The 22,646-nt window shown below is 30.8% G+C and overlaps 3 protein-coding genes across 10 annotated transcripts; 2 read left to right on the top strand and 1 right to left on the bottom strand.

The window, feature by feature from the left end:
- Positions 1 to 851: 851 nt before the first annotated feature.
- Positions 852 to 5,033, top strand: LOC8277231 (pentatricopeptide repeat-containing protein At3g16010). 7 transcript variants are annotated; one of them, XR_007217048.1, is made up of 4 exons: positions 852 to 1,123; positions 1,511 to 3,363; positions 4,078 to 4,188; positions 4,270 to 5,033. XR_007217048.1 is itself a non-coding variant. In XM_048378179.1 (3 exons), the coding sequence occupies exons 1-2, from the start codon at positions 1,039 to 1,041 to the stop codon at positions 3,352 to 3,354; spliced, it is 1,929 nt and encodes a 642-aa protein (XP_048234136.1). In that variant the 5' UTR covers positions 852 to 1,038; the 3' UTR covers positions 3,355 to 3,363; positions 4,078 to 5,033. The 7 variants fall into 7 exon arrangements, 2 of the variants coding, with proteins under 2 accessions (XP_048234136.1, XP_048234137.1); XR_007217049.1 differs by having other exon boundaries at positions 4,083 to 4,188; XM_048378179.1 differs by having other exon boundaries at positions 4,078 to 5,033.
- A 613-nt stretch (positions 5,034 to 5,646) lies between these two features.
- Positions 5,647 to 6,258, top strand: LOC125370875. The gene is made up of 3 exons (XM_048378199.1): positions 5,647 to 5,739; positions 5,807 to 5,925; positions 6,012 to 6,258. The coding sequence occupies exons 1-3, from the start codon at positions 5,647 to 5,649 to the stop codon at positions 6,157 to 6,159; spliced, it is 360 nt and encodes a 119-aa protein (XP_048234156.1). The 3' UTR covers positions 6,160 to 6,258.
- A 1,140-nt stretch (positions 6,259 to 7,398) lies between these two features.
- LOC8277230 (trihelix transcription factor ASIL1) lies at positions 7,399 to 9,655 on the bottom strand. Of its 2 annotated transcripts, XM_048378198.1 has the most exons (3): positions 9,430 to 9,655; positions 9,239 to 9,319; positions 7,399 to 9,100 (listed from the first exon to the last, which is right to left on the bottom strand). In XM_048378198.1, the coding sequence occupies exon 3, from the start codon at positions 8,796 to 8,798 to the stop codon at positions 7,593 to 7,595; it is 1,206 nt and encodes a 401-aa protein (XP_048234155.1). In that variant the 5' UTR covers positions 8,799 to 9,100; positions 9,239 to 9,319; positions 9,430 to 9,655; the 3' UTR covers positions 7,399 to 7,592. The 2 variants fall into 2 exon arrangements, with proteins under 2 accessions (XP_048234155.1, XP_002528196.2); XM_002528150.4 differs by lacking the exon at positions 9,239 to 9,319.
- Positions 9,656 to 22,646: the final 12,991 nt, after the last annotated feature.

Genomic DNA, 22,646 nt, shown 5'->3' on the forward strand with positions numbered 1-22,646 from the left:
AGCTACTCCGTCTCTCGCTCTGATGATAGTCACCATGGAGCGGTGACCGTTAAAAATACAACCTTATAATATTTAGTCTGGCATTGGACACCTAAAACCGTAACCGAAAAACAAGCACCAACTCAGGAAACGCCTCAACAAAGCAATACTAATACTAATACTAATACTAAATAATACAGTAAGCATTCATAGTAAAGAGCAAAAAAGAAATCCTGTATTTCTATTTGTAGCCAATAAGATCTTTAAATATATTTGTTCTAATCCTCTGAACTATGTACAAGCTTACATTGGAGCCAATAATAGCCCACGCTAAAGTCATCAAATTGCATTACTAATACAACTCTAATGTTAGTAAATTTTTATCATGTATATTTCAATAATTTAAATTCTTATTATATGTATTTAATTATTTATATTACGTTTTATGCATATAACCAAAAAAATAAATACTTAGAATTGGCAACAATTTGATTATGCATTTGATTTATTTTATAACTCTTTTTATACTAAAGAAGTATAATTTTAAATTTTCAATAAAAAATATTTTTTATTAAAATAATAACAAAAATATATATATATATATATATATAAAGTACTGAACATTCACATTTAAATCTAAATAACGAGAAAGATTATTATGCATAAAATATACATAAATATATTATTTAAGCAAAAAATTGGATAAGTACGAAATATTAAAAAATAAATAAAGTGAGATCTTACAGCCACTAGAGTTTTATTTTTTATTTATTTATTATTTTCTCTTTAACGATGAAAAAAACAATAATAATAAAGAAGAAAACTTGCTGAGATCTCCTGTAGACTTATGGTCCACGCTTCGACCCGATGCAATTTTATTAGGAGCCCCGCCAATAATTTTATTTTCACTTTCACTGTTCCATAATTTTCTTGATAAAAAAGAAGGGCTTCTAGGATATATGACACTGTATAGAAGTATTGGCCTGTAATTGTATAACATCTCTTTTTTTTTTTGTGCTGTGAAGAAATCCTAATCTTCTATCAAAAACCTGTACACAAATGGCAAAGGCGTTTGTAAAATCCATTGTTTTAAAGCGTTCAATATCAACTTCGCCTCATCTCTATGAGAGAATTAAACAAACAGGTATAGTTCATACTCAGTCATTCTCCAGTCTCAACAAGTGCAATCTCATTTTAGTTAATTTGTTGCTCATGAATTATTTGATAAAATTATAAAGCTGTAATCTTTAGATGTTATCACCTAATTCGTTGTTTTAACTCTATCAATATTAGCTTTGCCTTTATCTCTCTGGGAGAATTAAACAAACTGGTGGTGTTTATAATGTATGCTTCTCTTCAACAAATGGAATCCCATTTTAGTTAATCCATAGGTATCTATTTGTTAGTTGTGAGTACTTTGACAGTATTATGAAGTTGTAACCTTTGTGTATCATATCACATAATTTTCTCGTGAATTTATGAAGTTGTCAACTTTTTCTGTTATGATATAATTTTTGGTTCATCTTAGCAGATAATGAAATAGTCAATATGTTCCGGGTACCCAGTATGAATAATAAGATGCAAAACTTGCCCATGAACAGAAAGTTTTCAGGGAAGGACACATCGACTAGGAAGTTGGACGAGAGATTCATAAGGATTTTGAAGATCTTCAAATGGGGACCTGATGCTGAAAAGGCATTGGAAGTACTAAAGTTGAAAGTGGATCATCGGTTAGTTCACGAGGTTTTGAAGATAGATGTTGAGATTAATGTGAAAATTCAGTTCTTTAAGTGGGCTGGTAAAAGGAGAAACTTTGAGCATGATTCCAGTAGTTTCATGGCTTTAATCCATAGTTTGGATGAAGCTGGATTTTATGGTGAGATGTGGAAGACAATTCAAGACATGGTGAGAAGCAGCACGTGTGTTATTAGTTCTGTTTATTTATCTGAAATTGTTAAATTATTGGGTAAGGCCAAGATGGTTAACAAGGCACTTTCTGTATTTTACCAAATTAAAGGTCGAAAATGCAAACCAGCGGCGACTACTTATAACTCTATGATCTTGATGTTGATGCAAGAAGGTCACCTTGAAAAGGTTCATGAGATTTACAATGAGATGTGTAATGATGGCAATTGTTTTCCGGATACTGTAACATATAGTGCACTTATTTCAGCTTTTGGAAAATTGGGTCATTATGATTCAGCAATAAGGTTGTTTGATGAGATGAAAGAGAATGGTCTATATCCCACTGCAAAGATTTATACTACTTTGTTAGGAATTTATTTTAAATTGGACAAGGTCGAGAAGGCTTTAGATGTGATCAAGGAAATGAAAGATAAGGGGTGCACTCTGACTGTCTTTACTTACACAGAGTGGATTAAGGGGCTCGGGAAAGCTGGTAGGGTTGATGATGCTTACAGGGTGTTCTTGGATATGATAAAAGATGGCTGCAAACCTGATGTTGTGCTCATAAACAGTTTAATTAACATTTTGGGTAAAGTGGGTCGTCTCGAAGTTACTCTTAAGCTTTTTCGCAAAATGGAAAGTTGGCAGTGTAAACCAAATGTGGTGACATATAACACTGTAATAAAGGCTTTATTTGAATGCAAAGCTCCGGCTTCTGAAGCTGCATCATGGTTTGAGAAAATGAAAGGTTGTGGTATTGCCCCTAGCTCATTTACTTACTCAATTCTTATTGATGGTTTTTGCAAAACAAACAGAATTGAGAAAGCTTTATTGCTGCTGGAAGAGATGGACGAAAAGGGTTTTCCTCCTTGTCCAGCAGCCTATTGCAGCTTGATCAACAGTCTTGGAAAGGTAAAACGATATGAAGCTGCAAACGAGTTATTTCTAGAGTTAAAAGAGAATTGTGGACATTCAAGTGCTCGTGTATATGCTGTGATGATCAAACATTTTGGAAAATGTGGCCGTCTTAGTGAGGCTGTAGATCTTTTTAATGAGATGGAGAAACTTGGGAGCAAACCTGATGTTTATGCTTACAACGCACTCATGTCGGGGATGGTTAGAGCTGGCATGATAGATGAAGCTCAATCATTGCTCAGAACCATGGACGAAAATGGTTGCTCTCCAGACCTAAACTCACATAACATCATCTTAAATGGCTTAGCTAGGACAGGTGTCCCAGACCGAGCAATTGAAATGTTTGCGAAGATGAAGTCTTCAATAATTAAGCCAGACGCAGTTTCTTACAATACTGTTCTTGGCTGTCTGAGCCACGCTGGTTTATTTGAGGAAGCTGCAAAGTTGATGAGAGAGATGAATTTGAAAGGGTTTGAATATAATAATATCACCTACACTTCAATTCTTGAGGCAGTTGGCAAGGTTGATGAAGATCGTGCACCTGCTGCCTTGTGAACAGAACCAGTTATTGTGTCACATTCCTTTCATTGCTCGTATTTTTCATCCTAAAATGCTTTCATCTAAAATGGTTGTGGATTATAGTTTAAATACACCATTTGGGACCAATTCTTCGTTATGTTCCTTGTTATCTAGTTATACCCTATACCATGATAATGGGGCAATACATAACATGGGAAGATCCACTGGTCGAAAGTTTTGTGTAGTAATAATTGCGAAGTAAATATCTTTTTTGAGTCACTATCAAGTGTTGCTGGAGGGAGAGATGGAAGGAAACGGGGGGGAAATAATTGGTTTGTTTCTTTACTGAGGTGAATCTTACATTCACTAAGCAGAAATATAGAAAAGGTAGGAACTAGGAAATATTAGTAAATTTTAGAACTGGTCATTGCAGATGAGGCAAATGTATCTTAGAACTTAAAGGTCAACTTCCTGATCCTATAAAATTATAGACCTCCATGTGGGGGTCAACTTTATGACCAAGTCCAGTCTATCTTTTGTTTATAACTTTTATCAATTGTGACTGTTAACTGATGTGCACTAGTTGAAAAAATGTGCTCAAACTTATATGAAACCGCTTCTGCAATCACAGTGTTAGGAATTTTTATGCATGCATCCCTCTTTCTTGCACATAAATATTTTTTTGCTTGAATCACTCAGAGCAATAACTTGCAAGTCATTTTCGTGGGAATACTAACTTTCCTTCCATTCTTGTCAAAGAAAAGAAATTTTCCAGGGAAGTGGCAGAGGGGTTCTAGTGAAATCAGGAGCTGAAAGGAGACCTTTGACCATGCGAAGGATATGGTCTGCATGACAAATTTTTTCTCCGCAGTGAGACTTTCTGGAGCAATTAATCTGGCTTTTGTCTTTCATTCCTTCTATCAGAGTTCTTTATTGATTTCTTGGCTTCAGATACAATTGGAAACTATGGGAGACATGATTGTGATGAAAATCAATAGCTTTCCGCAAGCCAAAAGCAACATCAAATTTAATGGCCTACTGTGACGCATAATGTGGTAGAGAGAATAGGCAAGCTACTGGTGAACTGCTCAGATATGAAACTGTGGGAATTACAATGGTAGCAAAGTTGGAGAAGCATAGAAGTCGCTCATATCTCATTAAGGAATGACAGTGCTCTCCTTATTTATGTATGATATGAAAATTGGTATTTTGGTTTCAATCTTCTGCATAGAAGTTATAAATTCGGTGAATAATTATGACTCTTGATGGTGCTAGTCTCTTTGGTTCAGCGGACATGTACAGGTGGAATCTAAGCATTAGAATGTCAATCTCACATATGAATAGCAAGCAAAGGAATCATTATTGCTGCAAGCTTCAGATTTTTATGGCTTATCCTGACTTCAAAAATGCATCAGGCACTGGAATAGAATAGTCCTATTCCCCATAATCCGTCTTTGAACTAAATGGAATAGAAATAAGGATGATATCAGCTATTCTCACATGCTGAAGCACAGTTCTGCTGTATTTACAATGAGGGTAGAGGGATGTGTATCATGAGAAACTAGACGTCAGCATGTCAAATTCAGATTACATATATATGAGATAGAAGTAGATACAAGCGCAAGCTCAGTGTTGAAATTGCTAGCATGGCTATGGGCTTATTTTATTAAAAATTGGAATGGAGATGGAGATTTGTATTTAGTATTTATTTGTCAGACCAGTGTGGTTGCATGCTTCTTTTTTTTTATCTCCGAACTCTATCGGCAAAACGTAAATTTATCTACAAGATGTGCTTGGTTCCCATAGTGTGGTAGTTCAGGCCCGTCAATACAACGTCGGCTTCCCTGATATCTTGCAAAAATTCTTGGATTGTGTGTACCATGCCAACGTATCTTCTGGCTTCTAATCCTTCATTTCCTCTCTAAACTTTAACTTGCATTGTCACAGATAGCAGGTCTACCATACTTCTACAAACTTTATGCTATGGATTAGTCTATTTAAGGAGGGGATTTCTGATGGAGCGGTGAAATGCGTAGAGATCGGAAAGAACACCAACGGCGAAAGCACTCTGCTGGGCCGACATTGACACTGAGAGACGAAAGCTAGGGGAGCGAATGGAATTAGATACTCCAGTAGTCCTAGCCGTAAACGATGGATACTGGGCGCTGTGCGTATCGACCCGTGCAATGCTGTAGCTAACGCGTTAAGTATCCCACTTGGGGAGTACGTTCGCAAGAATGAAACTCAAAGGAGTTGACGGGGCCCGCACAAGCAGTTGAGCATGTGATTTAATTCGATGCAAAGCAAAGAGCCTCACCAAGGCTTGACATGCCGCGAATCCTCTTGAAAGAGAGGGGTGCCTTCGGGAACGCGGACACAGGTGGTGCATGGCTGCCGTCAGCTCGTGCCGTAAGGTGTTGGGTTAAGTCCCGCAACGAGCGCAACCCTCGTGTTTAGTTACCACTGTTGAGTTTGGAACTCTGAGCAGACTGTCAGTGATAAGCCAGAGGAAGGTGAGGATGACGTCAAGTCATCATGCCCCTTATGCCCTGGGCGACGCACGTGCTACAATGGCCGGGACAAAGGGTCGCGATCCCACGAGGGTGAGCTAACTCCAAAAACCCGTCCTCAGTTCGGATTGCAGGCTGCAACTCGCCTGCATGAAGCCGGAATCGCTATTAATCGCTGGTCAGCTATACGACGGTGAATTCGTTCCTGGGCCTTGTACACACCGCCCGTCACACTATGGGAGTTGGCCATGCCCGAAGTCGTTATCTTAATTGCAAGGAGGGGGATGCCGAAGGCAGGGCTAGTGACTGGAGTGAAGTCGTAACAAGGTAGCCGTACTGGAAGGTGCGGCTGGATCACCTCCTTTTCAGGGAGAGGTAATGCTTGTTGGGTATTTTGGTTTGACACTGCTTCACACCCCAAAAGAAGGGAGCTACGTATGAGTTAAACTTGTCGACGGAAATCTTCTTTCTCAACGGTGAAGGGGAAGGAGAAGAAGTCCTCGATCCGCAACAAATAGAGGAGGATTTATTCAATCACATAATTTGGGCTCCTAGAATATGGCGCCCTTGGGGCTTTCTATTTAATTGTATCGAAAGGCCCAGTGAATTAAGATTTTCCTATTGGGCCAGGTCATTTCGGGGCAAACGGATAATTTATAATGAAGAGGATGAGACAAAAAAAGAAGTAACTTGGGCAAAAAGAAATGAAATGACTTAGACAAATTTTTTTTGTCGATAACCTCAGACCAATCAATCGAATATTGATTAATACGTAATCGATCGAACACTAGAAAAAGAAAACAGTTCTAACCAAGTGATTAAAGTGCAATGCTGGACATAAACATGTTCCTTTGAAGTATAAGAAGAAAGGTATAAGGTTAGTTGTCATACAGTAAGGCATCATATAGAAACAAGAAATTCATCCTCTTGTAGGCCAACTATACTTTTTCTTAAAGGATACATTGCAAAGAGAAAAGTGAAGAAATGATGAAAGCACTAGCAATCACCATATTCAAGAACATGGATCAATGTATGCTACTTCTAATGTCTAATGCCAAAGTTGCTGCCGGTGGTTATGCCTTAGAAAGATCATAACAAGTGTGTTAGCGCATAGATAACAGTGAATTGAACGTGGCCTGCTAAGAAGCCTAGGGTGGAAGAGTAGCTTTCAGAAAAGCCTGCTCCCAATTTTCAAAATTCCTGACTATTTTCAGGATTATATTTTGAACCGATAAAGATAGATGGCTCGCAATCATTAATATGCCGCTCACACATTTGGATATTACTATGTTACCTCCAATACAACCAGTCAATCCTCATTACATGGGCAGATGGAGCAGATAATGGGAATGAAGCAACTCAACATGGAATCAGATGAATATGCAGACTCAAAACAAAACATTAATTATAAAGACCTGAAAGAAGATTAGGAATACTGAATAACCTACTGTGACATAGCATCATGTTAAAGAAACCCGGCAATCTCACATCATTAGTTCCAGTTCAGTTGCCGGCAATTGCAAACAAGAAAGCCAAATTATGCAGCCTATATCTATCCAGAAGAAAAGGATGAATAAATCCTCATGCATTCTGTTATTTCTTCTAGTATAACTAATACAATATTGCCAGCAAATTAATTGCCTTACAAGTGTAAAAGAAGGCCCCAACATTATACAACAACAACTACCATCAAATGTATTAACTAATGTTACAGATTTAATTTTTTTTTTTTTAAAAAGGAAAAAAAAAAAGAGTCTAGAAGCATTATCCACTGGCATTATCAGCAGAGATGTCATTCTCCTCGTCATCACCCTGTCGAATTTTAACTATCTCAGCCTGTGTCCTCTCCATGATCTGCCTTTTCTGCATTTCTAGATCCCTATGGAAATCCATTCTCATCTTCTCTAGTTCCAACATCTGCTGCCTTTTATTATTCTCAATCTTCTCATATATTTCACTAAATTTTTGAATAGAATCTGCAAGCACTCTAAATGAAGACCCCTCATTGCGGTCCCTCCTAGATTTTCTCTTTTTGGGTGGAAGTCCTTCTGAATCCTCCTCTTCATCGGCAGATTCTGTATTCTCCGGACTATCCCTCATCTCATCCAGTCCATTTGCACGACTGAGATATACTCTAGGATTCATGAAAACATACTCTCCTGAGTCCACCCCGCATGAGAGTCCGCCTTGCTGTGCAGGTGTGGACATCAGCAGATCCATCTTCTTAAAATACACCCATTTGCTAGTGATACCCGTCTCTGATAGATTAATCTTCTCCTTCTTGTACTTCTTTTTCAATGTATCCAAACGATTCCTGCATTGTGTGTCAGTCCTCTCAATCTTTGATTCCTCCGACACCTTTTCTGCAACTTCTTGCCATTCCTCAGATCGAAGACTCTTCCTCCCACGTTGCAAAAATTTATCACCCCAAGCATCTAACAAAACAAACGTTTCATGCTCAGTCCAATCAGTAAGTGGATTACGCCCAGCGAAGGATGGTTTTGACGTTGATGGAGCCACAGCAGGGGGTGCCGGCACACGAGGAGCAAACTCATAGCTTGAAACCAAGCTCTTCAGCTTGCGCTTTTTAGGGTGCCTTTCCAAATCAGCATTGTCAGTCCTCCTACCATAATTCTTTTGGCCATCTTCCTCATCCTCCTCTTCATCAGCATCAGCATCCTCATCATCTTCATCATCGTCATCGTCATCGTCATCATCATCATCATCTTTTCCCACATAGTGGATACCATTACTTTGATTATTTTCTCCATCCTCCTCTCCCAACTCCTCCTCATCTTCTTCTTCTTCATTCTCGTCTTCCTCATCATCAACATATTGATTACCAACAGCCCTAGAATATGGGGCATTCCTCACAGGAAGTTTTTGTCGGTTTGAAGAACCATAACCCTGCTGATGATTTACACCATATGGGTTTGGTGGGTATCTAGCATCATCCTCAGTATCATCCATTTTTAAGCAAAGTTCAACCTCAACAACAAGCAAATGCAAAATTCACACCAAGTATCCACTCTGGTTAACTTTTTATGGCCAATTTATCATCTATTGTAAAATCCAACTACAAGAAAACAGTTTTAGTTCTTCTCAACCAAAATACCTCAATTTCCACACCTAATTCACCCGCTCTTTTCTTCATTAAGTCAGTTGGTGATTTACAACTCGATAAACCCAAGAACCTTCTGTTGCCATATCTAGTTCCATAATCTCATTGAATGAAACCATATCCAGATACAGCAAAAACCCAAGATCTTTTGCTGAGTCAATAAAAGGAAATATTATCATAAAAGAATCAAATCAAATGATTCAACATCTACTAGAAATCAAAACTTTCTACTTTAAGATCACCATAATCTTAATTATTCCATCAAACACAAATCAGAGAGGAAAAAAACCTTAAATTTTCTCTTTTTTCCAGAAGAACCAAACTTTGAGCTTAAATTTATTATTTCCCTCTGTTTCCACATAATAAAAAACTACACCACAACAGAACCCAAAATTCTAATATAAAAATATCAAACAAAGAAAACTTTCTTTTTAAGCTCAAATCAAAATCAAAGATTCAAGAAAAGCCAATGGCTCTTACCTCAAAGGAAAATTCATAATGGATACTCTTAACTGAACTCAAAATCTGAAACTTTCTCTGATGCCAGGCACAAAATTTGAAGCTTCTAATATCAATAACAAAAGAATTGAACAGAATTTGTTATTTTGAAGAGAATCAAAGATGGAAAGCACAAGAAATGTGAAAATGGCGAGTGTGGAAAAATTAGGGATTACAAGAGGGTTGCTGCTAACATACGCCTTATGCTTAATGGTGATAGGCCTTAAGCCCAAAATCCCGGCCTAGTTTCTTGATATAATGCTGGGTTAAATTTGCTTTACATCATGAAAAGAGAATTTTAAATATGTAAATGCCTAAAAATCTCACCTAACCAATAGAACCTCTTTTTCTTTTTTTTCTTCAAACAACCTAACCTATAATTTTTAAATCATTGAAAAACTTTTGTATTTTTTTATTCTATGGCTCTTTAGCTATAAATTAAAGTAAATATATCAAAAATTGAAGGAGTTCTACTACAGATTTTATTATTAGAATAAAGTCATATTCTTTAGGGACACTTAGTTATATTTGACGTATTCCATGCTTCTGTTACCACTTAGCTATATTTTGCTAAAGTGGGTTGTTTTCATATTTTCTGTTAAGATTATATTTTGTGCGGCTATATAAGCCAATATTATTATCAATAAAATCCAAGTCATTGAAATCCAGCTTGTTGTGTACTTGTTATTTTCTCATATCAGATCAAAGTTTTCAACAATCTGGTATCAGAGCCAGCACTAGGCCTGAGAAATTCTAGCAGCAGCATAGAAGATGACTTAGAAAATGACTACTGATAACTTCATACAACCAGCTATTCCTCGCTTTGATGGTCACTATGATCATTGGAACATGCTAATGGAAAATTTCCTGCGTTCTAAGGAATTGGGAGTTGGTGGATCCTAACTACGTTGAACCAACAAATGAAGCATCACAGTCAGAGGCACAACGAAAGAAGAATGAGGAGATAAAGCTGAAAGATCTGAAAGTCAAGAACTATCTCTTTCAGGCCATTGATCGCACAGTTCTTGACACTATTCTCAAAAAGAATACTACCAAAGAAATTTGGGATGCCATGAAAAAAAAATATATGAAGGAAATGCAAGGGTCAAGAGATCTCATCTTCAAGTTCTCCACAGAGAATTTGAAACTCTTGAGATGAAGAATGGTGAAGGAGTGATAGAATATTTCTCAAGGGTCATGACAATGGCAAACAAGTTGTGAACTTATGGAGAAGATATGCAGGATGTTAAAGTGGTAGAAAAAAAATTCTACGCCCTTTAACTGAGAAGTTTAACTATGTTGTTTGTTCTATTGAGGAATCAAAGGATATTGATGCTCTCACTATTGATAAGTTACAAAGCTCATTAATAGTTCATGAACAAAATTTCAGAGGCATCATGGAGAGGAGCAGGCTTTGAAAGTGACACATGATGGAGGAAGAGGTCGTGGTTGTGGTGCCTATAGAGGAAGAGGAAGAGGGAGAGGGAGAGGCCGAGCAAGTTTCAACAAGGAAACGGTGGAATGTTACAAATGTCATAAACTTGGACATTTTCAATATGAATGTCCTGAGAATAAAGAAGCAAACTATGCAGAATTTGTTGGGAAAGATGAAATGCTTCTAATGGCTTATGTAGAGCTGAATGGGACCAGAAAAGAAGATGCATGGTTCCTTGATTTAGGCTGTTCAAATCACATGTGCGGTGACCGAGCTATGTTCAGTCAACTTGATGAAGGATTTCAGCATTCGGTGAAACTTGGGAATAACACAAAGATGAATGTGATGGGAAAAGGAAGTGTGAATCTATTACTAAATGGAGTCAGTCATGTTGTCACTAAAGTATATTATATTCTTAAGTTAAGAAATAATCTTTTAAGCATAGGGCAGTTGTAGGAAAGAGGCATGGCTATTCTAATCAAAGAAGGAATGTGCAAGATTTTTCATCTAGAGAGGGGCCTGATTATTCAAACCAATATGAGCACCAATAGGATGTTTATCTTACTAACTCAGTCACAAGCTTCTTCTCCAACGCAAGTTGGTCAATGCTTTCACACAAAAGCTGAGAACTTAACTCATCTTTGGCACAGAAGATATGGGCACCTAAGCTACAAAGGTTTGAGAACCTTGCTGAATAAAGAGATGGTACATGGACTTCCTCAACTCTCAACATCAAGTGTGACATGCATTGACTGTATCAATGGGAAAAAACATTGTGATCCTATTTCAAAGAAGAGTAATTGGAGGGCATCTCAGAAATTGGAACTCATTCATATGGATATTTGCGGCCCGATCATTCCTACTTCTAATAGCAATAAGAGGTACATCTTGTTATTTATTGATGACTATAGTAGAAAAGCTTGGGTGTATTTTTTCACAGAAAAATCAGGGGCTTTTAATTCTTTTAAATGTTTTAAGACCATGGTTGAAAAGGAAACAGGGCTATTTATCAAGTGTCTACGCACTGATAGAGGAGGCGAATCCAATTCAAAAAAGTTCAATGAATTCTACACATAAAGTGGAGTAAAGAGACAACTGACCACCGCTTATACGCCACAGCAAAACGGCGTGGCTGAACGGAAGAATAGGACCATAATGAACATGGTCCGATCGATATTGTCTAACAAAAGCATTCCCAAAACCTTTTGGCCAGAAGCAGTAAAGTGGACTAACTATGTCCTAAACAGGTGTCCAACATTGGCGGTTAAAGACGTCACACTAGAGGAGGCTTGGAGTGGATTGAAGCCATCAGTAGAATATTTTCGAGTTTTCGGCTGCATGGTACATGTCCATGTTCCGGAAACAGGGAGGACAAAACTTGATAATAGAAGCATTACTTGTGTGCTATTAGGGGTTAGTGAGGAATCAAAAAGTTACAGATTATTTGATCCTGTTGCTAAGAGAGTCACTGTGAGTAAAGATGTCATTTTTAAACAAGGAAAACAATGGGATTGGGATGAGAGTCTTCAAAAACACATTGTAGTAGATCTAGAGTGGAGTGAGAGTGAAGAAGGTGTGAGTGAAAATGAGAATAGAATTAGTACTGATGAAGAAGTTAGTGATGAGAAAATTAGAAGAGAGGAAGCTAACTCTAGTGAGGGTGAAGAGAGGGTAAGAAGACCACCTGGTTGGATGAGTGATTATGTTAGTGGTGAGGGCCTATCTGAAGATGAGATTCATATAGCTCAAGTGGTATCAAATGACCCATTATACTTTGAGCAAGCGGTGAAAAGTGAAAATTGGAGGATGGCCATAGACAATGAAATCAAATCTATCGAGAAGAACAAAACGTTGACTCTTACTGAGCTGCCAGCCGGAGCAAGAAAAATTGGTGTAAAGTGGGTTTACAAAATAAAATACAATGAACATGGAAAGATTGACAAGCACAAGGCACGTTTGGTTGCGAAAGGGTACTCCCAGCAACAAGGAGTAGACTACACATAAGTTTTTGCACTAGTAGCAAGGATGGATCCAGAGAGGATGATCATTGCTCTAGCCGCACAGAAGGATTGGAATATTTTTCAATTGGATGTTAAGTCATCTTTTCTCTATGGTGAACTTAGTGAAGATGTTTATATGGAACAGCCAAGAGGATATAAAAAAAGGGGCAGTGAGCATCTGGTTTATAAATTACACAAAGCTTTGTACGGATTAAAACAAGCTCCATGAGCTTGGTTTAGTCGAATTGAAGCACACTTCAGCAAAGAAGGTTTCCAAAGGTGCGATAGCAAGTAGACATTATTCACAAAGAAAAACAGGGAAGGAAAAATTATCATTGTAAGTGTTTACATTGATAATTTAATTTTTACTGGTGATGATGAAGTTATGATGTCTGAATTTAAAAACTCTATGTTGAGAGAGTTCGATATGACTGATTTAGGAAGATGAGATTTTTTCATGGAATTGAGGTGTTACAAAAATCTGATGGCATTTTTTTATATGCCAAAGAAATTATACCATAGAAATTTTGGAAAAGTTTGGCATGAATGATAGTAATTCGGTAGGGAGTCCAATTTTTCTAGGTTTTAAAGTAAGCAAGGATGAAGATGGAATTTCTATTAATGAAACTTATTACAAGCAACTAGTTGGGAGTTTGATGTATCTCACTACCACGAGGCCTGACATGATGTTTGTCACTTGTCTCATAAGTAGATATATGGCAAAACCAAAGGAGATTCATCTACAAGCAGCTAAGAGAATGCTTCGATATTTAAAAGGGACTGTAAACTATGGAATTCATTACAAGAAAGAAGGAGAAGGTGAATTGTTAGTATTTACAAATAGTGACTATGCTGGAGATATGGAGGACAGGAAGAGTATATCCGGATATGTGTTTTTGATGAGTTCAGGTGTTGTTTCATGGTGTTCAAAAAAGCAGCCAATTGTAACCTTATCCACCACAGCTGCAGTTTGTGCTTGTCAAGGAATTTGGATGAAAAGAATCTTAAAAGAGCTGGGATATTCTAAAGAAGGTTGTATTACTGTGATGTGCGACAACAGTTTAACCATCAAGCTGTCAAAAATTCCTGTTATACATGGTCGTAGTGAACATATTAACGTGAGATTTCATTTCTTAAGGAATCTTACTAAGGATGGTGCACTTGAATTAGTTTATTGTGGCAGTCAAGATCAGGTGACTGACATAATGACTAAACCATTGAAGATTGAAGTTTTTCAGAAGCTTCGAACAATGTTGGGTGTTTGCGAAATTTCAAGCATAAATTAATTGCTTAAACAACATTTAGTTTAAGGGAGGGAATGAAGGAGTTTTATTGCAGATTTTATTATTAGAATAAAGTCCTATTCTTTAAGGACACTTAATTGTATTTGACGTATTCCATGCTTCTGTTACCACTTAGCTATGTTTTGCTAAAGTGGGATGTTTTCATATTTTCTGTTAAGATTATATTTTGTGCGGCTATATAAGCCAACATTATTATCAATAAAATTCAAGTCATTGAAATCCGGCTTGTTGTGTACTTGTTCTTTTCTCATATCATATCAAAATTCTCAACATAAATATTAATTTTTTTTATTTTTTATCAAATTTACAGTATTTTTATTTTTTATTTATTGTGCTAAAATATCAAAAATATTTTTTTTGACTTTTTTCAAAATTACGGTTTCGATTATTTTTTAATTTTTTTAATTTTTTAATAAGACAACCAAAAAAATAACTGAAAAATAACTAAAACAACAATTAAAACATAATCACATTAAAAACATTAAAAAATAATTTTTTTTAATTTTAATATATTTTTAAAAAATTCTTATTTTGTACTCAAGATTACATCCTCATAAATAATTAATAAAATTTTGATGAAAAAAGTCAAACTCACAATATTGTCAGTTTCTTATAAAATTTAATAAATTCATATAAACAATTAGTAGTAAAAAATGCCCAATTACGTAAATTTTGACCTCCAAAAATTTTTAATACTCCTTAATTTAGATGCCAAGTAAGAATTTATAGTATAATAAGATGTTCATTTTCTCAAGTTTTTCATCAAAGGTGAAAAGTCCCTTGTAATTAGAAGTATAAATTACTTTTAAACTACTATTCCCTTCAATTTCATATTAATTATTTTTTTAAATAAAAAATCTAATTATTTGTCACATTTACATATTCAATGTAATATTAATTTTTTTCTCTATTTTATCATTATGTTGAAATAGATGTAATAAATTTTACAATATCTATAAAAAAAGTAATTTAGTATAATTAAGCATATTGAATGCTATATTAATCCAAATAAACTATTAAAAATGACAATTAGTAGGAATTGAAGGAATATTGTTGAATAAAAAAATTTAATTCCTAATAACTGCATTTTTAGGATTTGACTGTCTCTATAATAATAAATAAATTACTATTATCATATACTTCTGAATGTTATGAATAAAATAATATAATTTTATTTAATAATAAAATTTTAATAATTTATGCATATCAAATAAATAATATTATTTATTTTCAAAAATATTTATTTATTTCTATAATATAAAAATAAAAATGAATAATAATGTAGTGAGAGATATTTAATCTTCGCTTCCGAAAAATTTAATATATTCAATTTAATATATCTTAATAGTTACTATAGTTGTACTTGTTTTGGAAGGAATGGGTGTTAATATCAAATATAAAAATAAATATTAAATATCAAAAATATATATATAATACTTTATTTTTAGTAATTATTAATTTTATTGCAGATTAGTATATTAAAATTTTAAGAAAAGTATGTTTTATATATTAATTTTACAAACGTTTTTTTGATGAATTTGATTTTCCAATATTATGAATGAATAACGAGCAAATTAAGAAAAAGAGAAAGAAAATAGATAAAAAAAATTGTGTTTAGTAAATTAAAAAAATTTAAAAGAAAGGAAATTGAAAAAAAATTATTCTCATTCATTCCTCTTGTAGAAGTCAAAATTAATTATATTCCGGCTTGAAATATAAAAAATTTAAATTCGTTAAAAAAATTAAAATCTAATTAGTTATTTTTTGTTTCTATTATTATAATAAAATATTTAAAATTAATTCTTCTTTTTTTAATAATTATTTTTATATAACTAAATATAATATGGTAAATATTTTTTTTATTTTTTTTTCCTTTGAAATACTTTTTCCTCCTTTCTTATCTTCATTGTCATATGTTTGTAATGTCAGATTTAAGTTGTTTTATTTTATTCACTTTGCTATAAAAAAAATAATATTTACTGTTTTACTCTCATAAAAAAAATTTAATATTCTATAACAAAGCAATTATATAATTTTTTTAAAAAGTAATAATTATTTATTTATTAAAATTTAACTAATGTAAATTAATAAAAGGAAAAGATATCATCATGATTTCAAGGATAATGGTTCAAAGTGAAAGACGAGATTTTTGATAAATAATTTAAAGAATAAAAGAGAGAAAAAGAAGTAACTGAAGTTTATAGACAAACGATTCTTATTGTTCTTACTATATCTATACTTCTTGACATATCTATCTTGATTTAAAAGGAATATACTATCAGTGTCCGCTTCTATTTTTATTGGTTGAAATTCATAAAATTTATAAAATTTATTTATAATCTAAAAATTTATATATTTTAAATAAAGTAAAAATTAATTTAAAATTTTACATAATTAAATTAGATTTTAAAAAAATAAATAAAAAATTTAAATGAATTTCACACTAGTAAATCAATATATTCTATAACACCAAAATATCAATTTCAACTTTATAATTTTTATTTTATATTATTCTAATCTTAATATTTATTTTCAAACGAAATAAATCTTTTATAAATTTTAATCAAATACAGACTTATTACTCATTTTTGAATTATATACTTAGTATATCTATATCTAAAAAATGAGCTAGAATTTATATTTTATACACTTAATATATCTATATCTAAATAATGAGCTAGAATTTATATTCATAATATGGAAAACTTAATTTGCTTGACCTAACCTGTTATAGGTGCTATTATTTAAACTTACATGGATTTTTTTTTTCTTATGATTGTCAAATGGATATATATATATTTGGTGTTCTATTTATGCATTAAATTGATAACCATTTAACGCATATCTATTAGATTTAATTAGTAAAATATATTTAATTATTTAATATCAAAATATAAAATATAAAATACTTATATATTTATATATATATATATATATATTATACATCACTTTTTATTAATTTTACTATATATACCAAATCTAAATAAAAAAATTCTAATTTGACTTTGCACACCAAATTAAATAAGTCTTTTTTATTTTTTAGATCATTTTATTAACGTGAAATTACATTATTAGCTTTAATAAAAATTAATTTTTAAATTAAATCTAGAAAATAAATAATAATCATTACTAATGATATTAAAAAAATAAAAAATTTAATATATTAATATTATTTATATTATTTTATTATCTAACAAAAAATGACCTCATTTTATTTTTGAAAATAAATTGATTTAAAATATTAAAATTTTAGATTAAAACAATTTAAAAAAATAAAATAAAATGGCATATAATAGAATATTATAAAGTACATATATCATTAAAAAAATATAAAATAAAAATAAAAGATCAGCTCAAACTAAATTTAAACTAGATTAGTTATTTTATTTGCAAAATTTATCTTGTTTTTAATCCGATTCAATTTCTCAAGCACGTGTCCAATTCTGATAAAAAAATAAACAAATAAATCAACGGCACGCCTTACGTTACGTCACACTTCTAAAAATCAAACAAACCACAACAACACAAGGCAATCATTCAATCACTCTACTCTTAACTCCGTCACATGCCGAACACGTGTGGTGGACCCCAACCAAGAAGTGGTTTCTTTTTCTTTTTTTAGGATCGGCGCAGTCTACACCGTTAGATGAACTGAATTCCCGACAGAGAATCTCTCTCTGCAAGCCGTTGGATTGGCATAACAGAAGACGACGCGTGTGATTGCACTTTTTTATTTAAGGAAAAAAAAAGGATTTTATAGAATTTTGAGAAAAGCTGACTCACCACAAAACGACAGGAGAGAAGTGTAAGAAATGAAATAATATAAAGGCGAGAGGTGAATTCGAATTGTTTAAGGGAATCATTACTATGCTGATATGAGTTGCTATGTGGGGTCCTCTATGTTGTGGGACCCACAAAATCATGACAAATGATGGTGACGTTAACGCTGTTAGAGGGACACCTGGCCTATGTATTCGTTTCTGATTGGATATTTTTAATTTTCAAGTTTTTTGTTTATATAGTTTTCTTTTTTTCAGAAATACTCTATTATTATCTTTCAGGATATGCATCGATTTTAAATGTTACCAAGGTGCAACCGAAGTGAAAAGTATATTATTAACGGGATAGTAGAATAAAAATTATTTCTGATTTTATTCTATTTATACAATTATTAAATAAAAAAATTATTAGCAATCTGTTATAAAAATAAATATTTTAAAGTTTACAAAAGATTTCAATTTAATTAATCATTAATAATAACTGATAATTTTAAGTTTAAAATTAAATAATTTTTAAAATTATTATATTACGGTGAAAAAATTATTGTCCTAATAAAATAGATTTAATAATGAAATGACATTAAAAGTTATTTAATTTTATATTTATACTTTCAAATAAAAATTGTATAATAATAATTTAGATTTTTATATATTCCAAAATAAGAGGTAGTTACTTTTAAAATGAGCCGTTATCATATACTTTTTTTATTTACAACCAAGCATAAAAGATTAGTATTGCATGGTGTTTTTTTTATACTTCTTTCGCATCATTTGATTAAAATTTTTTATGCATTTAATATAGAATATATGGACTAATATTTAATTTTATTCCTAAATTTTATCAATTTAATTTTTGACACTTTTTAACTCTTGCTTTTATTTATGATAAGTTTCAACTAAGGATGTTAATATTTATTATTTCTATACATACTTTTATTAAATTTTCAAAGTATGAGTGAATTGAAATATAAGATTATATATATGATTACAATTAGAATTTGAGAGATATTATAAATTAAAATAATAATTAAAAAATATCAAAAATTAAATTGATAAAATTTGAGAATGAAACTATGTACCCATGCATTCTGGCTACATAATAATAATTTCACTAATATTATTGTAATATTTAAATTGAGATATTTTCAATTTTTATAAGTAAAAATATTTATTAAATTTAATTATATGTTAAAACATTAAATATATCAATTAGATCAATTGTGAAACATAAACTTATCCAAAGTTTAAATTTGATATCTAATTTATATTCATCATAAATTGGAAGAAAGTTATCGAATATTAATCTTTTTGAGAGTATTTAATTTAAAATTTGTACGCAGTTGGTAGTTATTTTTATTGAACAACTACATTAAACTGTTGGTAAGCTTTAAAAACTAGCAGTTGATAATTGATTTGGACATAATCAACTGTTGATCGTATTAGCTTTAATTTAGAGCTTTTATGTTTTATCGATTAATAACTGCTTTAGATTTTTTATTTATTTAGATAACATTATCTCTATTAAAATTTATTTATAATAATTTACTTCAAATTAATCACATAAAATTAATTTTTTATAATTCATAATAAATCATTATTTAAAATATTGTGTTTAATAGTTAAATAATTATAATATCTATGATTATTATATTTTAAATTAGAAATTTTTTATTAGTATAATTTAAATTGTAATCTCTACTTTAATTTATATTATTAAAATAAAATAATAAAATAGTCATTCAATATATTAAAGATAAATCATATCATTAATATATAAAATTTTATTAAATGGTTTAACTTATTAACTACTGGCTACCTCTTATTAGTCATTAACTATAAACTATTTATCACGAGGTACTAAGTCATTTACTATACATTTTCTTTGCCAATTTTTATACTGATAAAATATATCATGAAAATAGCCAACTTCACTATCTTCTAATTGGAAAATTGTTCATAGCAACAAGATGAGGCTAACACACCAGGATGAGGATGGGATTGAATCTCCTCCACGATTCCCGCCCCAACTTTTACAAGAAGTAATTTCTATTATAATATATATATTTTATATTTATAAATAAGGAGGTTGTAATTTGATGGAAACTTGAACATTAAACTTATTTTTGATTTAATATTTAATTTTATTAGTGAAATGGTAATACCTATGAATAAAAATACATGATATATTGTATAGATAAAATTAAAAAGATAAAATAATAATATTAAAAATAAATATAATTGGGATAATGCTTGTAATGATATTGAAATGTGTCTTTGTATTATTAAATTCACTAAAAATGTCTTTATCCAGTAAGCGTAATTACAAAACTAGTACAATTGGTCCAAATATTATTATGTAGAGTAATATTTTTTAGAATAAATTTACAAAATTTATAATTTATTAATAATATAAAATTTTATATTTATTTATAAATATAAATAATTTTGAAGCAAAATTGTAAAGGAAAATCGGGGACTTGCTTATCTGCTAATAGATGTTTAATTTCATGCAAGAAACAAGTAACATGTTGAGACTAGAAGTTCAAAATGCCAACAAAATCAGATTGTAAAATATCAATAAAATGACTTTGTAAAAAAAAAATTATCCGCTGCATTACGGATTATATATATAAAAAACAAACAATTACATATATAAATTGAGTTGGAAACTAGGCAAATAATATTCATTTACTATGATAGAATCAAATGAATATTTTATGAATTTGAATGCTTCTAAATCATCTGCATTGGACTTATTATTATAACATAATTACACTTATAATGATATACAAGTGTTAATATTCAGTCTTATTAATTTTTTTAGTTCAATTATATTTCTTATTAAAAATATTTATAAAAGTTATTTTAAAAATAAAATTTTAAATTAAAATTCTACTAATAAAATTTTTTAATTTCAAATATCATAATTATTTAACTATTAAGAAAAATTTAAAATAATAATTATTTATTTTAAAATATAAAAATTTAATTATATGAGATCAATTTAAAGTAAATTATTATTAATAAGTTTTAATAAAAATAATACTTGTGTCTAAATAAATAAAAAATAAAGTTAGCTGTCTGATAATTTTTTTTTTAAACAAAGCTGATACGATAAATAGTTGATTGTGACTAAATCAGGTATCAACTGTTGTTTCTTAAATCTTTACTAAACGTTTTAATATAGTTATTCAGTGATAAATAATTATCAACTGCATTAAACCTCTGAACTAAACATCCTCTTAATGTAGTTCTTGATTATTTAGTTGGACTCTTTTCATAAATGAATCTAAGCATAAAGATTTTTTTTTCTTTTCCTTTTTATTTAAGTCACACAATATGTGATGGTACTTTATTTTGAATTTAAATATTTTAAGAGAATATAATTTTTTTATTAATAATATGAGATTACATGAATTATAAATAAAATACATTCTTTCTAAAAAATTATTGTAATTTTATAAAAGCATGCTAGCCATATAACTCATTTATATATTTTTGTTATAACTAATATTAGTATTTTGAAGAATCGGTTTACTTCTTAAGTTATATAAATGATTATTATTTATTTATATGATCATACAAAAAGAATTTAATTGTCAGAAAATAAATGATGGTTTTTCATTTATTTAATATATATAATGATGAATATTATTGAATTTGATTATTTTATAAGAGAAATATACTTATATTCATAAAATTTATATCTTGAAGTTTAAAAGAAATACTTAGATATTATAAATAAATAATTATGTTTTGTTTTGTTTAAATAAAAATATTAAAAAAAATCTTTATCATTTTCATCCAATGATAATTCGTAAAATAAAACTCAGTTGGTGAGAAAGAAAAGAAAAGAAAAGAAAATTGGGCGTAGAAATTGGAACCAAAAGTTAACGCAACAGAATACATCGCCGTTAGGATTGAGACGTTTGGTCACTTTAAACAGACAAGTCCTCTTTTGTCTTTTAGTGCTGACTCCTTCTGGAAAAATAAAATTAATTTCTCCTTTTTTCTTTTAATAAAAATTTGACCTGCAAAATTCATTAATTACTCTTTGAAAAAGCTTTATCTTTTCGCACACAGAAAATCTATGGTATATAACACATGCACCATTACTTGTGCACCCAAATGTAACACTAGTCAAATCAAAAACCGACCCACGAGTAAAAACAAAATCCACGTCTCCATTTAGGGAGATAATGAAATAATCCACGAGTCAAAAATATTTTTATTATTTATTTTTTAGTATATACGATAAATAAAATTATTTATTAGCAAGCTTATTACTTTAGTTATTAATTTAACAATATTTATATTTTTAAATAATTAAAAATGCAAAGTTATAATATACTTTTGTTATTGTAAGATTATAAACTCTTACTAAAATATAAACAAATTAAACTTAAAATTCTTGAACTCTAATATATTATATTCATCTAAAATAAAAATTTAAAACGGATCAAATAATTCATTCAGTCATAAATATTTAATAATTAAGTCATTGATTTATAATTTTTATCTTTAATTTATAATATAATTTTTACTATTTAACACCTGATTATTTCTGAAATGAGCTTTATAAATACCAAAATTTTCACCATTTTCGAATAATACAATTACAATCTTCTAAATACTTATCTCAAACATAAAAATTTACTAAATTAAGCATAAACTTAGTCCA

This window comes from Ricinus communis, chromosome 8 (assembly GCF_019578655.1).
Source record: "Ricinus communis isolate WT05 ecotype wild-type chromosome 8, ASM1957865v1, whole genome shotgun sequence".
Classification (NCBI taxonomy): Eukaryota; Viridiplantae; Streptophyta; class Magnoliopsida; order Malpighiales; family Euphorbiaceae; genus Ricinus; species Ricinus communis.

What these genes read in the sequence shown, in the direction of transcription:
- LOC8277231 (XM_048378179.1), top strand. Translation starts at nt 1,039, where the DNA reads ATGGCAAAGGCGTTTGTAAAATCCATTGTTTTAAAGCGTTCAATATCA. An exon ending in TGAGAGAATTAAACAAACAG is followed by an intron (nt 1,124 to 1,510) that starts GTATAGTTCATA and finishes TCATCTTAGCAG; the next exon opens with ATAATGAAATAGTCAATATG.
- LOC125370875 (XM_048378199.1), top strand. Translation starts at nt 5,647, where the DNA reads ATGCCGCGAATCCTCTTGAAAGAGAGGGGTGCCTTCGGGAACGCGGAC. An exon ending in CTCGTGCCGTAAGGTGTTGG is followed by an intron (nt 5,740 to 5,806) that starts GTTAAGTCCCGC and finishes AACTCTGAGCAG; the next exon opens with ACTGTCAGTGATAAGCCAGA. An exon ending in TCGCGATCCCACGAGGGTGA is followed by an intron (nt 5,926 to 6,011) that starts GCTAACTCCAAA and finishes ATCGCTGGTCAG; the next exon opens with CTATACGACGGTGAATTCGT.
- LOC8277230 (XM_002528150.4), bottom strand. Translation starts at nt 8,798, where the DNA reads ATGGATGATACTGAGGATGATGCTAGATACCCACCAAACCCATATGGT.